The sequence below is a fragment of the Odontomachus brunneus genome, unplaced genomic scaffold (assembly GCF_010583005.1).
Source record: "Odontomachus brunneus isolate Ranch 3 - 2012 unplaced genomic scaffold, Obru_v1 Obru_scaffold_053, whole genome shotgun sequence".
Classification (NCBI taxonomy): domain Eukaryota; kingdom Metazoa; phylum Arthropoda; class Insecta; order Hymenoptera; family Formicidae; genus Odontomachus; species Odontomachus brunneus.
This window is the reverse complement of record NW_022639503.1, coordinates 505,203-518,906: the sequence shown is the minus strand read 5'-3', so window position 1 is coordinate 518,906 and position 13,704 is coordinate 505,203. Positions and strand designations below refer to the sequence as shown.

General features: G+C 31.5%; 2 protein-coding genes across 6 annotated transcripts; both read left to right on the top strand.

The window, feature by feature from the left end:
* Nucleotides 1-5,275: 5,275 nt before the first annotated feature.
* Nucleotides 5,276-8,362, top strand: LOC116845595 (pumilio homolog 3). 5 transcript variants are annotated; one of them, XM_032818448.1, is made up of 5 exons: nucleotides 5,276-5,343; nucleotides 5,826-5,975; nucleotides 6,053-6,211; nucleotides 6,304-6,465; nucleotides 6,538-8,362. In XM_032818448.1, the coding sequence occupies exons 2-5, from the start codon at nucleotides 5,840-5,842 to the stop codon at nucleotides 8,268-8,270; spliced, it is 2,190 nt and encodes a 729-aa protein (XP_032674339.1). In that variant the 5' UTR covers nucleotides 5,276-5,343; nucleotides 5,826-5,839; the 3' UTR covers nucleotides 8,271-8,362. The 5 variants fall into 5 exon arrangements, with proteins under 5 accessions (XP_032674339.1, XP_032674343.1, XP_032674340.1 ...); XM_032818449.1 differs by having other exon boundaries at nucleotides 5,285-5,394; XM_032818451.1 differs by lacking the exon at nucleotides 5,276-5,343 and adding an exon at nucleotides 5,344-5,492.
* An 885-nt stretch (nucleotides 8,363-9,247) lies between these two features.
* On the top strand, nucleotides 9,248-11,560 carry LOC116845603 (protein Spindly-like). The gene is made up of 6 exons (XM_032818489.1): nucleotides 9,248-9,630; nucleotides 10,012-10,315; nucleotides 10,384-10,504; nucleotides 10,585-10,894; nucleotides 10,980-11,136; nucleotides 11,209-11,560. The coding sequence occupies exons 1-6, from the start codon at nucleotides 9,368-9,370 to the stop codon at nucleotides 11,557-11,559; spliced, it is 1,506 nt and encodes a 501-aa protein (XP_032674380.1). The 5' UTR covers nucleotides 9,248-9,367; the 3' UTR covers nucleotide 11,560.
* The last annotated feature ends 2,144 nt before the right edge of the window (nucleotides 11,561-13,704 follow it).

Genomic DNA, 13,704 nt, shown 5'->3' with positions numbered 1-13,704 from the left:
GAGAGAGAGAGAGAGAGAGAGAGAGAGAGGGAGAAGGGAGAAGGGAGAACTCGATCTAATATTTTTTTAAATATCTGAGATAAGAAAATGTAAATTGCGATAACCATGTTAGTGACCTCCTGATTTCACAACTGCAAAAAATTGTAAAATATCTAGACTCAGAATTCTCAAGACGAGTTTTGTAGACTGCGTAATAATATGCATCATTTTAGGTGTCATTTACTACGGCAAAGATTTCCCAGCAAACAATTTCTAAATAACCTGTTTTTCTTTCTTTTCTTTTTAGCAAGATGCAGGTTGACCTTATAAAACGATTGATGTGATTTCACTAATTTTCCGTTACGCGCGAATTAACGGTGACGTATTATCAAAAATTTTGATGGCGAAATCCTGATGATTCCGAAAACCGGTCGTCCTTATATAAATTGTTATTTGCGACGAAAGAATTCAACAAATGATTTTGCTCGCGGTTTTCCTTTTTCCCTAGAGAAATGTTAAATTTGCCTAAATGGACTGCGTGAGCGCTCCCATTGACTTTCTAATTAACTGACTATTAGATATAACGATTTTTACGAGGCGCGAACATTGTCGCGGAGCTACTCTATGCAGTGACGACTGAAGGAGGTGATCAGTTATCGATGAAAGAATATCGGTTCGCGTGAATATCACGGGCCGAAGGACGCGGCTGAATATATGGTAAATCCGCGAAGATGTGCGACGAAGTCGGGGTCGAACATCGATGCGTCACATCTTCACGCGTCTCACTCTTCCTGATCTTGTTTCAAAACATTTTCTGTAAACAATTACTTGCATATAATTTTTTAATATTGCATTTCTCTTATACAAGGGTAACAATTGCTCTCTTATACAAGAGTAACTAAACTAATTGAGTCGAACTTGTTTTTAAACGTGTCGTAAGCGGATCATATAAATTACATAAAATAAAGTACTTCCATGTACGAAAATTAACTAGGACGTTAAACAGATAGGTACAAGTGGCAAGCACAAATCTGATTTTTTAAATGTTTTTTTCTCGCGAGGAAAACGTTTCTTCGATTTCTAAGAGCTTTAATAATTAGAGGCTAAATAATTAAACGTTTGAAGCAATTTTAACTTTAAACGCATTTCATAAAAAAAATGATTAAGATAACAATTTTTATCTTTTGTTGTTTTTTTTTAATCGGGAAAGGAAGAGATTTGCAAAAGACAATAATTTTTATCTTTCGTAGTTTTTTTCTTTAATCGGGAAAGGAAGAGATTCGCAAATCCATCCTTCATGAATACCGTCGATTTGTCTACTTTTGTTGAAATAACTATCCATGCAGAACAGAAATTTACGATAATATTAAGGTGACAAGAAAATGATCGAATTATGATTAAAAAATGAGTTTTTTACTTATCTTAATCAATTTTTTAGTTATCTTTTAGTTATCATTTAACTAAAACTTTAACTTTACTGTAATTTTTTATTCTGCTTGTAGTATAATTCTCAGTAGTCATAGCTGGGCATTATGGCCTCTTCGTATATTAAATATTTTCCGAATACTTATTATTTCAATGACGTAAGAAATGTTTGTTTCGCATATAAGTTGCTACATTTAGTTGTGTCATTATCAAAGGTCAAGACAAACAGCTGAATCAGATATTTTGCAATAGCTGTTATCCTTAAATAATACGGTTAAACGCGAGGGCATCAGATATCTCTTATAGAAATATCATACTAAGAATCATTGATAATTACTTATTTTCAGTATTAAAAATACTGGATAATAAGTAATTATCAATGATTCTTAGTATGATATTTCTATAAGGGAATTCAATAATGACGTCAGTTTTGGCGATTGTTATATCACTCATCATTGTTTATTGTTCATTAAAAGCTGATGAATCACTACTTGTAAAAATTTTGAAGAAATAATCTTATTTTTATATTTTTATTTATTTTATAGATACTTTTTCCACGTGGATAATTTAAAATTACCACGTTTAATACTGACAATTAATACTGATGCGATCATTATATTTAAAAAAGGCGTCCACTTTATGTTAGTGCTGCAAATTAATATAATCATATCATAGATATTACTTGCAAACAATTTTTTGTATATCGAGGATTTTTTTAGGTTACTTTGGGTACGTCACTCTTGTTCTTTGAAATGTCTTTAACAAGAACACGAAAAGATATTGATTTATAAGATGAATCGCAGGAAATTACTTAAAAAATGTATTCGATTATTTGTTGTCTCGCATATTGAATAATATTAGGGTTAAGTTCTGATGCGCACTACTTAAGGGTATAAATATATCCAATAAAATTATGAGATATAAAATAATTTCATAAAATTATATACACACATATTTATAATATAATACTTATATATGTATTATATAATATATAATACACATCGAATTTCTATGATATTAACTGATACATCATACAATCTACACAAAAAACAATAACTTTTTTGCCTGTTATCTATTTATAAGTAAAGCTTATAAGTTAGTTTTTCGACATAGAGAAAGGCGCATATAAAAACTTGAATATATAAAGATAATTTAATTAAAAAGTGATATATTTTGTTAAATATATGATTGTTTTAGAACAAATCCATAAAGAACGCGGCATCAACTCGGAAGTTAAACCAAACATTAACTTTCTCTCCTGTTTACTCTGTGGAAGTCTAAAATACTAAAATATATGATTCTTGTACTGCATGCAAATGAACTCGTTACTAAATTATAAGAATGTTATAAATGGTTTAATGACACAATTCTAATAACAGAAGATTAAGAGTTTTTTCTCATAATTATTGATTTCGAAACTGTGGTTTAATCTTCATTATTGTAACTGTTTATAATAATTATATGTATGCACTCGAGAAATCTTTTTTCTTATTTTCTTGTTTTCTTTTTTCTTTCCATTTATAATTATTTGATAAACTCAATTGATGTGGAGAAAACTGAAAAGATATTGTCCCAGACAACACGAACTTTTAAAAAAACGTCTTAAAAATATCTTAGATTGATACTCTATTTGTCATATAAATATTGTCGAATGTGCCAGTTAATTGTTGAAACAATACTAAGGTCTATAGCAGTTTTTTCGTGTATTTGATAAAAATTCTCTATCCGACCAACTAACGCCAATTATTGCATACGGCAAACTTTATCGTAAAAAATAAAAATAAAATATTATATACTTTAACAAATAAAATATTAAGCTAAAATATCTTATTGTTTCTAGACTTCTTTTAAAAGTTTTAGTCTGATCTGAGGGATTTAAATGAGTACATAGTAAACATCAGCTAATGGTGACGTTATATCATTGTTATCATTTTCCACTCGACAATGTAACTGTTACATAACACATGTGTTATATTGTATTTATATATATTATTGAGTGAGAAATTATAATATTGATGTTATATAACTGTTACTTGGTGTTTACTGGGAAACAAATTCAAAAGTGCTACTTGTATGTGTTTCATGTACAAGTGGCGTCCTCTTTCCTGTGCGTTTTTAAGTAGAGACTTATAGCGTGTTCGACTGGCCCTGGGTTAATTGCTCCGAGAGTGATTAATGACGTTATAAGTCTCTACTAGCCAATCATAAAGTTTATAAGTATTTGTTCGACCAATAAACGTAGGCTAAATAACCCAGAATGGGTTAACCTAGAGCCAGTCAAACATGCTATAATTTTCACGCTGTTCGATGTGCCATCTGCACCCATTTTTGAGGTGGAATTACGTTCCTTATGCGCATTTTCAGACACTGCCGGTAAAGTGTCGATTTGATGCGTGTCCATTCTACGCTCATTTTCTGGCGATTCGTGTCCGTGCTAAGCGCATAATTGCGTAATTGAAAACATGGACTGTCAATGTTTTTAACCACGTAATTATGCACTTAGCACGAATCGCCAGAAAATGGGCGTAGAATGAACACGCAATAAATCGATATTTTACCGACAGCGTCTGAAGATGGGCGTAGGGAACGTAGTTTTATCTCAAAAATAGGTGTAGATGGCGCATCGAACAGCGTGAAAATTATTGTCGGCCAAAACGTATAACGTGGCTGCTCTCAGGTTTCTCTCTGCCAGGTTGCCGTTGTTGGTGATTTTTCACCATTTTGGGGATTTTTAAGGTTTTTTGGTGATTTAGTGAATAATATCGTGTTTGGCTGGCCCTGGGCTGCTATTCCGTTACCGTGGTTCCGATAGTTGTCGGATCAGTAGGTGTTGTTGCGCAGTTTTTCCACGGTACAAAAAAGCTGCGCAACAACGCCTACCGATTCGACAACTGTCGGTATGCGGGAACGGAATAGTATCCCTAGGTTAATCGGGGTGGAACCCGATTGACCACGATACGATTGGACACAGATTGTAATGATTGGTTCGACCTAGTAATTCACTAGATAATTATTTTCATCGGTTGGTTGTGTCCAATCGTACCGTGGTCAATCGGGACGCTCCCGGTTAATCGCTTGGAGAGTGATTATTGACGTCATTAGTCTCTAGTAGCCAATCATAAAACTTATAAGTACTTGTTCGAACAATAAACGTAGGATGAATAACCCAGAGTGGGTTAACCCAGAGTCAGTCGAACATACTATAATTTTCTTTATTTGGTGATAAAAATGGCTGCGTTCGAAAACATTACCCGAGTATTCTCATATACTATTTTATTCTTATTTAATATTCATCCAATATTAAACAAGGATAAGATGATACATAAAGGCACTTGGATGATGTTTTTGAACGCAGTCAAAGCAATTTCGCAATTATAAGATTCTTTAACATGATTGGTCTTGTTTCTACTTCCTTATTGGATCTAAATATTGGTATAAACCAATCATATTAAAGAATCTCACTATACACAGTTGTGTCTTTTGTTGAACGCAGTCAATCTATTAGGTTGCTTTCTAACAAGAGACACAAGTCGATACAAACATCATTCTATCTTTGTTTCACATTTAGTGAGTAACAAAGATAGGATGATAACTAATTACAAAATAAATTTTTCCCTCTCTTTTTACTAGTATATTTTCATATTTTCATGAAAATTTAAATATATTGTATTAATTTTGTTTATATTTACGTTTAAATATGTTCATTAAAACATTAAAAATGACTAAAATTGTTTTTTTATTCGAATTTATATACATTTAAAAAAATCAGGTGAAAAATGTTGTAATCTGGTGATTTTTGAAGCAGAAATCTGGTGAATAAATTTTTAGAGCCGCGGCTACACTGCTCTCTGCTAGCGCCTAGCTCTGGTCACTAAAATCAAGCTGGTGGCCGCTCTCAGGCTTCTCTCTGAAGCTACAACGCGCTACAGTGCTAAGCACGTGGGTTGACTAACCATTAGCAAATATATAATTTATACACAGTTGAAACACGTGAATATTTTCAATTCTAATTTTTTTAAGAATAAGAATATATTAACATACACGCAAGCCATATAACCAAAATATCTTCGGGGAAAGCTGAAGGCTTGGTGAAGGATCCTCCATTAGAATTAGAAAAAAAACAAATGCAATTTTATTGAAATTTGAGATAATATATGTATTTTAAATTTTTTTCACAATATAATAAATTTAAAAATCAAATGTCTTTTGCGTTGAGGCTAATCTAGGTTAGAATTAAATAAAAGTCAATATCTAGGTTAGAATTAAATAAAAGTCCTCTGTGTGTGCTACTCAACTTTATTTCTTCAAAATTATTCCTTTGTTAACACAACATAAATGATACTAAAATAGATTCGTCCACTGTTTCATACATTAGACTTGATAGTGAGTAGTTTTACATTTTGTGTAATATGTGTTTTTAGAGACCTATACAAAGATGAAACGAAAAGCAAAAACTTTGAATATCAAATGTGATGGTGGTAAAAATACTAATATTAAAAAAAGTAACATTGGAGAAACAATAGATAGCGGAAAGAAGAAAGTAAAATTTGAAAGGTCCTTAAACAAGAAAGGTAAGATTCGTTCGTTATGGTATACATTGAACTTGGTAGTAAATAGTTTTATATTTTGTTCAACATGTGATTTTCAGAGACCAGTTCAAAAATAAAGCCAAAAGCAAAAAATTTGAATACTAAATATGGTGATAGTAACAAAAATATTGATATAAAGAATAATATAGAGGAACCAATAGATAGTGGAAAGAAGAAGAAAGTAAGATTTGAAAAGTCCTTAAACAAGAAACCCACAGGTAACATTTATCTGCTATACCATGATATAGCAGATTTGATATTAAATTTGATAATGTACACTTTCATATTTTGTATAACATATATTTTTCAGAGATCCACTCAAAAATGAAGCAAAAAGTAAAAAATTTGAATATTGAATGTGATGATGATAGTAAAAATACTGATGTTTTAAAGAATAACATTGAAGAAGAAATAGATGGTGGAAAGAAGAAGAAAATAAAATTTGAGAAATCCTCAAACAAGAAACCCACAGGCAAGAAAGGCAAAGTAAAAATAGTGATATTCCAGAAATTATGTGCAAAAATAAATAAAGATATTTTTTCAGATAAAAGTGTAAAGAAGCTTTCTTCAGTTAACAAAGATTCAAAAGAAAAAAGTCCGAAAGCAGTTAAACATAAGACTGCAACTGAAAAGACAGATTGGCTCAAGCTAAAAAGAGAAAAGAAAGAGCTCAAAAAGACACGCAAAGCCAAGAAGATGAATGATGACAAACTATATAACTTAGTTATTCAGGCTAAACAGATTAACGAGAAGTTACGTAGATCCGACTGCACTCAACAAGATCGTATAAAGTTAACACGAACATTACACAATCGGTTGGAAGGTCTCTACAGCAAAATAATATTCACACACGATATGTCGAGAGTGATTCAATGTATGATCAAGCATTGTGAAGGTGACATTCACCAAGCTATATTTCGTGAGGTGAAGTTGTCTATTGTAGAAATGTTACAGTCAAAATACGCGAAGAACTGCGTTAAAACTATTTTAAACTATGGCTCGCAAGAAATAAAAAATGAAATTGTGCCTGCCTTTTATGGTAATGTCGTTAAATTGATGAGTCACACTGTATCAGCCCCCATTATCGAGTTCGTGTACTCTTCCTCTTGGTGTAAAGATCACGACAAGATATATTTTAAGCAAGAATTTTATGGCGACATGTACAAACAGGCAAAAGACAAAGCTGTTAAAACATTGTCGGATGTATTCGAGACTGCAAGGGATATGAAATCAGCTACATTATCTGCTGTGAAAACAAACCTAATTAGAATCTTGAATAAAGGTCTCATTCATTCGACTTTGCTGCATACAATCCTACGGGAATTTTTTGGTGTATGCTCGACAGAAGATAGGAACGAGTTGATCGTCATGTTGCGTGAGTTTATCGTAGCGTTAACCCAGACAAAAATGGGAGCGAAGGTCGCCGTGCAGTGTATATGGCATGGTAACAACAAAGATAGGAAGATAATTCTGAAAGCCTTCAAAGAAAACATAAAGTCGATCTGCACGTCTGAATACGGTTACACAACGTTGTTGGCGCTTTTTGATGCTATGGATGACACCGTTATTGTAAAGAAGATAGTACTAACCGAATTGCAGAAAGACCTAGTCGATATCGCGCTAAACGAGTATGGGAGACACGTTATATTGTATCTCGTGGCCAGGAGGGACTCTCATTATTTCTCACCGAATATCGTGGAATATTTGCGCCAAGGAGATAGCAATCCTACAAGCAAGAAGCCAGCCGATGTCCGGGAGAAAGAGCTTCTTGAAGCCATTAAAAAACCGCTTCTCGAGGCAATAACGGCAGATGCGGCTACGTGGTTATCGAACAGTGCCATAGCTATGGTTACCTTGGCAGTATTGAAAGTGGGATCGGGAGAGAAATTGAACGACGCGTTCGAATCGGTTGCGAAATTTATTAGCAGAATAGATTCGAACATCCAGCATGGTGATGCCGAATGTAGCGCGGTCGAACATCCAGGCTTGCATATGATGTTGAAGAAACTTATTCAGAATGATAAGGAATTATTGAATAAGGCCGAACCTACGTTCGGAGAGACATTGATATCACAGTTGGATGCAGAAATCTTAGAAAAATGGATAGAATTTAATAGAGCCTGTTTCTTGTTAGTCTTTCTCGCAGAGAATGAATCTGAAGAAGTAGTATCTATGTTGTTCACCAAATTGAAACTTCTAGTGAAGAAGCTCAAATCAAAAAAAAGTCCTGGAGCATTGATATTGTTAACAAAAGTGAACCAGAGAGCAACATTATGATAATTTATAGGGTTAAAAATAAAAATGTTTATAAAAAATGGTTTATACATGTATGTAATTATAAGTTCTTTATATAAATGTCTTTAACCCTTTTTTTGTAATTTTTATCCGAGAAAAACAATCATATATATGAATTTTGTCTCTCTCTATATATATATATATATATATATATATTTTTTTTTTGTCTATATATATAGTTATATACTATAATTATATATGATCATATGTCCACAATGAAAAAAATACTGTGCAATTGAAAAATGCAATTGAAATGTTTATGTTTCTAGCAGCACTTGATGTCGATGTTTAATTTGATAAAATTATTTCTTCATTTTTCCATTTAACATTATTTTTTATGTATTAGGATTGCATTCCAAAATGTCTTTTTTGAGGAAATTTTACTCTATACTTTATATGTAACGTGAACTATAGGTATTGAGTAAAATTTTCCTCAAAAAGAACGTTTTGGAATGCAACCTAGATATATGATTATATATGACAGAGACAAAATTCATATACTAATTAATATAATTATTTCGTATATAATTATTAAGATAGTTTATATATAAATTCATAATTAATACAACTAAAAATTTTGATAATTTGGAACGACGATATCAAATGATTACGAGTATTTTAAGAAATTTATTTGGACAATGAGGCATTAAAATAAGAATCAAAAACAGAAAAGAATGACTGTGCTTTGAGATAGATGGCATGACTATTTGTTTTGGTTAGATTTTCTACACTTTACTGCTTCTTTTTTATTCGTTCTCAAAAAAAAATGTAGAGATATATTTATTCCACTTTAAATGCAGAAAGTGCAGTTATGAGAAGAGCAGACTTCGGCTGCGCGTTCCGAAATTCACTGCCAGTACTGAAATTCTATAATATACGTGACATAAACTATAGATTTTCAGTACTAGCAGTGCATTTCGGAACGCAGCCATCGTTTAACTGATGAATTCAAAGTAGCAAACATATAGGCCGCGTTCCGTTTCACGCATATGCACGCATTTATCTATAGTTCGTGTTACGTATATTGTAGGCAATGCGCGCATAATGCGTGCAACGGAACGCAACCATAACCTAAAGAGATGTCGAAACTGTGCGACGAAAACATTACAGATAACTCGAAAAACGAGGAATATCTCGAGGAGAACTCTATGGTTCAGGATGATTATAAAAAACTGAAGCAAGAAAATGAGTGCTACCAGCAAGAATTGTACGTTTTGCGCCTCAAGTTGAAAGCAAAAGAAGCGCTCGAAAAAGAGCTTCAAGAGACTAACGAAACTTTAGAGCAGTCACTTGCTCAATGTACAACAAAAGCGGAAAAAGTGCTCGTTGAGAGAGAAGAAAAGTAAGAATTATAACAGTTTCTATAAAAATCAACTAACATTTAAATGAATTTATTATATATATATATGTATATCAGATATAAAACAAATTTCCTTAAATATCATTTAGAAGAGTTGCACTTGAAATTTTCACATATTTAACATTTACACACACCACACACACACACACACACACAAACACACACACACACACACACACCTGTATGTATTATATATTCTTCTTTTATGTTAAGTATTTGTTAATTATTTAGTTATTATATATAAACTAATAATATTTCAACATTCTAAAAATATAAAACTTTTTGTATTTATTTTTTCCATATAATAAATATCCACATAATATATGTATATCATGTAGGAAAATTGAATTTTTTATTCCTCAGATACAAAATTGAAAGAAATGAATATGAGAACCACATTGTAGATTTAGAGACTAAAGATATAAAAAATACACAAGAGATTACCAAGCTGCAGGAGGAATTAAAGAAGTACAGTGAACTTAAGAATGAACGACCACATAATGTCACTTTTAATGAGGAATGTCACTTTTCTAATCTAATAGAGTACAAGGAAAAAATTGAAGAATTAGTTACACTGCTCCAAAATGAAGGAGAAAAGCGGGAACAGTTGGAGGAGAAATTTGTTAACATGAAATGTTACATTCAAGAACTTCAAAACACTTTGCAGGTAACAACTCAAACTATTTGTAGTTATTAATTGAGACATACTATAAATCATCTTATGTATACGATTAGGTGACAAAGGAACAGCTGGCAGAAAAAGATATAGCATTGGAAAACACACGGAAGGAATTAGCTATGAATCGCATGGAATTGGAATCATTAAAAATAACTCCTGCAAATGATGTTTGTAAAGGTGAGATAATGCTCGGAATTGTTTTTAATATGTAATAATATTTTGCTTTCAAATATTGTGAAGATTCTATTGCGTCGCAGGCAATTCTTTATTTGCTGAGGTGGAAGATCGTCGGCAGATATTATTGGATAAAATGAACGTGCTACAGGATAAATATAATGAAGCAAAACGAGTGTTAAATAAAAAAACGAATGAAATTAAATCATTGAGAGTGGAAAAGGCTGCCATGATTCGAAAATGGGAAACTGACGCGATTGACACATTACAGGAAAATGCAGATCTATTGGAGAAATACAAGAGTAGAATTTTTGAACTCGAAAATAAATTGAAGGTTGAGATGAAAAAAAATAATCAAGCGGAAGAAGTACGATTTGACGGCGATAATTTTAAGTGAGCCAGAAGATTTTTCTGTTTGTTTAAATTTACTTTCTTTCATGGCTCATATAACAGTTTAATTTACACGTTTAACTTTCAGTTATGCTGAATCACTGTTAGCCACAAAGAAGAAAGAACTTGAGGAAATGAATAAAAAACTTGAGAAGCAAGCTATAGAGATATTAACGCGAGAAGAAGCAAACTATGATATTTCGAAACAGTTCCGGTATTGGCGATCTAAAGCAATGTTTATGGAAGTAAGTATATTTGTTTCTTCTCTTTTTTATCTTTTTTACTTTAAAACTTATGAAATCTCTTCTATTATTTAGGCTCAAATTTTGGCAATAAAGACGCAATTAGAAACAGAACCAATAAATGATAATAATAATAAAACCCTTCTGGAAGCTATTAATAATTGTACAATCATTGAAAACACTAATTTTGAGAAGACTTCTGATATACATATTGAATCTGATATGTCAGATAATAATACATGCCGAGAAATATTGACGGCTAAATCCGAAAGATTACCAATAGACAGGTGTGCGATTGAACAGAAAGAAGCAAGTGGAAAACTTTTGCGATTCGCTCAAGATGCTAAAAATACCGAGAGTAAACCTTTAAAAAGGCAACCCAAACAATATGATTATCCTATTATATCTATTCCTGATATTTTATAATTTTAAATCGTCTTTATTGCGATGTTCCATAATACTGTATATTTGAACGACTAAACTGGTTTAATACGTTTATTATATAATAGGCATGGAAACTATTGCAATAACTAATCGTATTATATGAAATGCAAATATATTTTCAGAGTGTATCATTTAAGATAAAATTTTATATTTTATACTTTCTTAAAATTGTGTGTTGTTTTTATTACATTACCTGTTAGTTTAGCTTTTTTTTAGAAATATGTGTAACATAAAGGGAGAGATTTTGAATTTTGGTAGTTGTAACTACCCAGACAGCAAAAATGTCCAAAATCAAGTCATAAAACGTCTTTAAAACATCTATAAGACATCTTTAAGATAAGTTTATAAGATATTGTTCTAAAGATGTCTTAAATACGTCTTATGACTCGATTTTGGACATTTGTACTGTCTGGGTATAAAATTTTCTTTTGGTTTTCTGTAATATACAGTAGGTTACTAAATGGTAGACACAATGAAGTTGGGACCTTACTGAACTGTTGAAATTTAGGATCATTATTGTAACAAGTTTGCTAAATAATTATATTAGTAAATTATTCAATTTATTTTAATGTAAATATACAATCACAGTATATAGACTTATGTGAAAAAATAATGTAGTAATACTAACAATGGTATATAATATTACTTGAACATTTTTGGCATTAAATTTTTTTATTGATGAAAACCAATTCAAAAATATTCAATTAACATCATTTGGAATATTTTAGTCAAAATTGATTGATAATAGCATAATTCTAGGAAGTTTATCCAAAATTCATTGTACAACAATAAAATTATATACATGTAAAAATAAAATTATATACATATTCAATTTAACTTTATATTCATAATCAGCAAACCAAAACCAACAACCATGGTTATTTAATAAAAGATACATAGAACTGATGAATTCAAAGTAGCAAACATATAACCTAAAGTGATGTCGAAACTGTGCGACGAAAACATTACAGATAACTCGAAAAACGAGGAATATCTCGAGGAGAACTCTATGGTTTAGAATGATTATAAAAAACTGAAGCAAGAAAATGAGTGCTGCCAGCAAGAATTGTTCTCTGGTACGGGTACGTTTTGCGCCTCAAGTTGAAAGCAAAAGAAACGCTCGAAAAAGAGCTTCAAGAGACTAACGAAACTCTAGAACAGTCACTTGTTCAATGTACAACAAAAGCGGAAAAAGTACTCGTTGAGAGAGAAGAAAAGTAAGAATTATAACAGTTTCTATAAAAATCAACTAACATTTAAATGAATTTATTTTATATATATATATATATATATATATATATATATATATATATATATATATATATATATGTATGTATATCAGATATAAAACAAATTTCCTTAAATATCATTTAGAAGAGTTGCACTTGAAATTTTCATATCTATTCTAGCTATAGTATATTAGCTCTGGTACGGGTACGAGTCAGATGTCTTGTATATGTCTATGGTTGCACACTAAAAGCGATGAGCTGCATCCGATCCGAAAGAGCTCTTCTTTCTAAAGAAAGGCTAGTGTGCAACAGCCATTAGATGTAAAAGTATCAAAAGAGCAAGCAATATGAATAAATTTTAAATAAAACGAGGAGTACAACCATTAATCCCATTGGTTAATTATACCGCGCTTCAACCGCATTTGGAAAGTGGCGCTCATAGCGAAGACTTTTGAATTATTTTAGTCAATCAGAAATAACGGGCCTAATAATTTGCTGGCCAATAATGTTCAAATAAGTTGGCTTATGAGAAAACAATTTAAAGACGTTTTGTTTAAGACTAAGACTTTTATAGATATGTTACTATATATTTCTATAAATTTACTATAAATTATTATAAATTCCTATAGTCGATCGAGAATTACGATTAGAGCGTCGATTTGCTCATCTCTCCTGCTCAGGATTGAAAATGGATATCGATGATAGTTAGAATAATGGCGATATTCGGTACATCGTATAATTTAAACTTTAAACTTTTAAACATATGTTGTCGAATCGCGATATTTGGTACATGATTTAAAATTTAAAGAATACGATGCCGGATACTATCAACAATGGCTAGCTGTCGTCAATACTTAGTCCTGAATAGGACGGATGAGCAAATCTACAGTCCAACTGT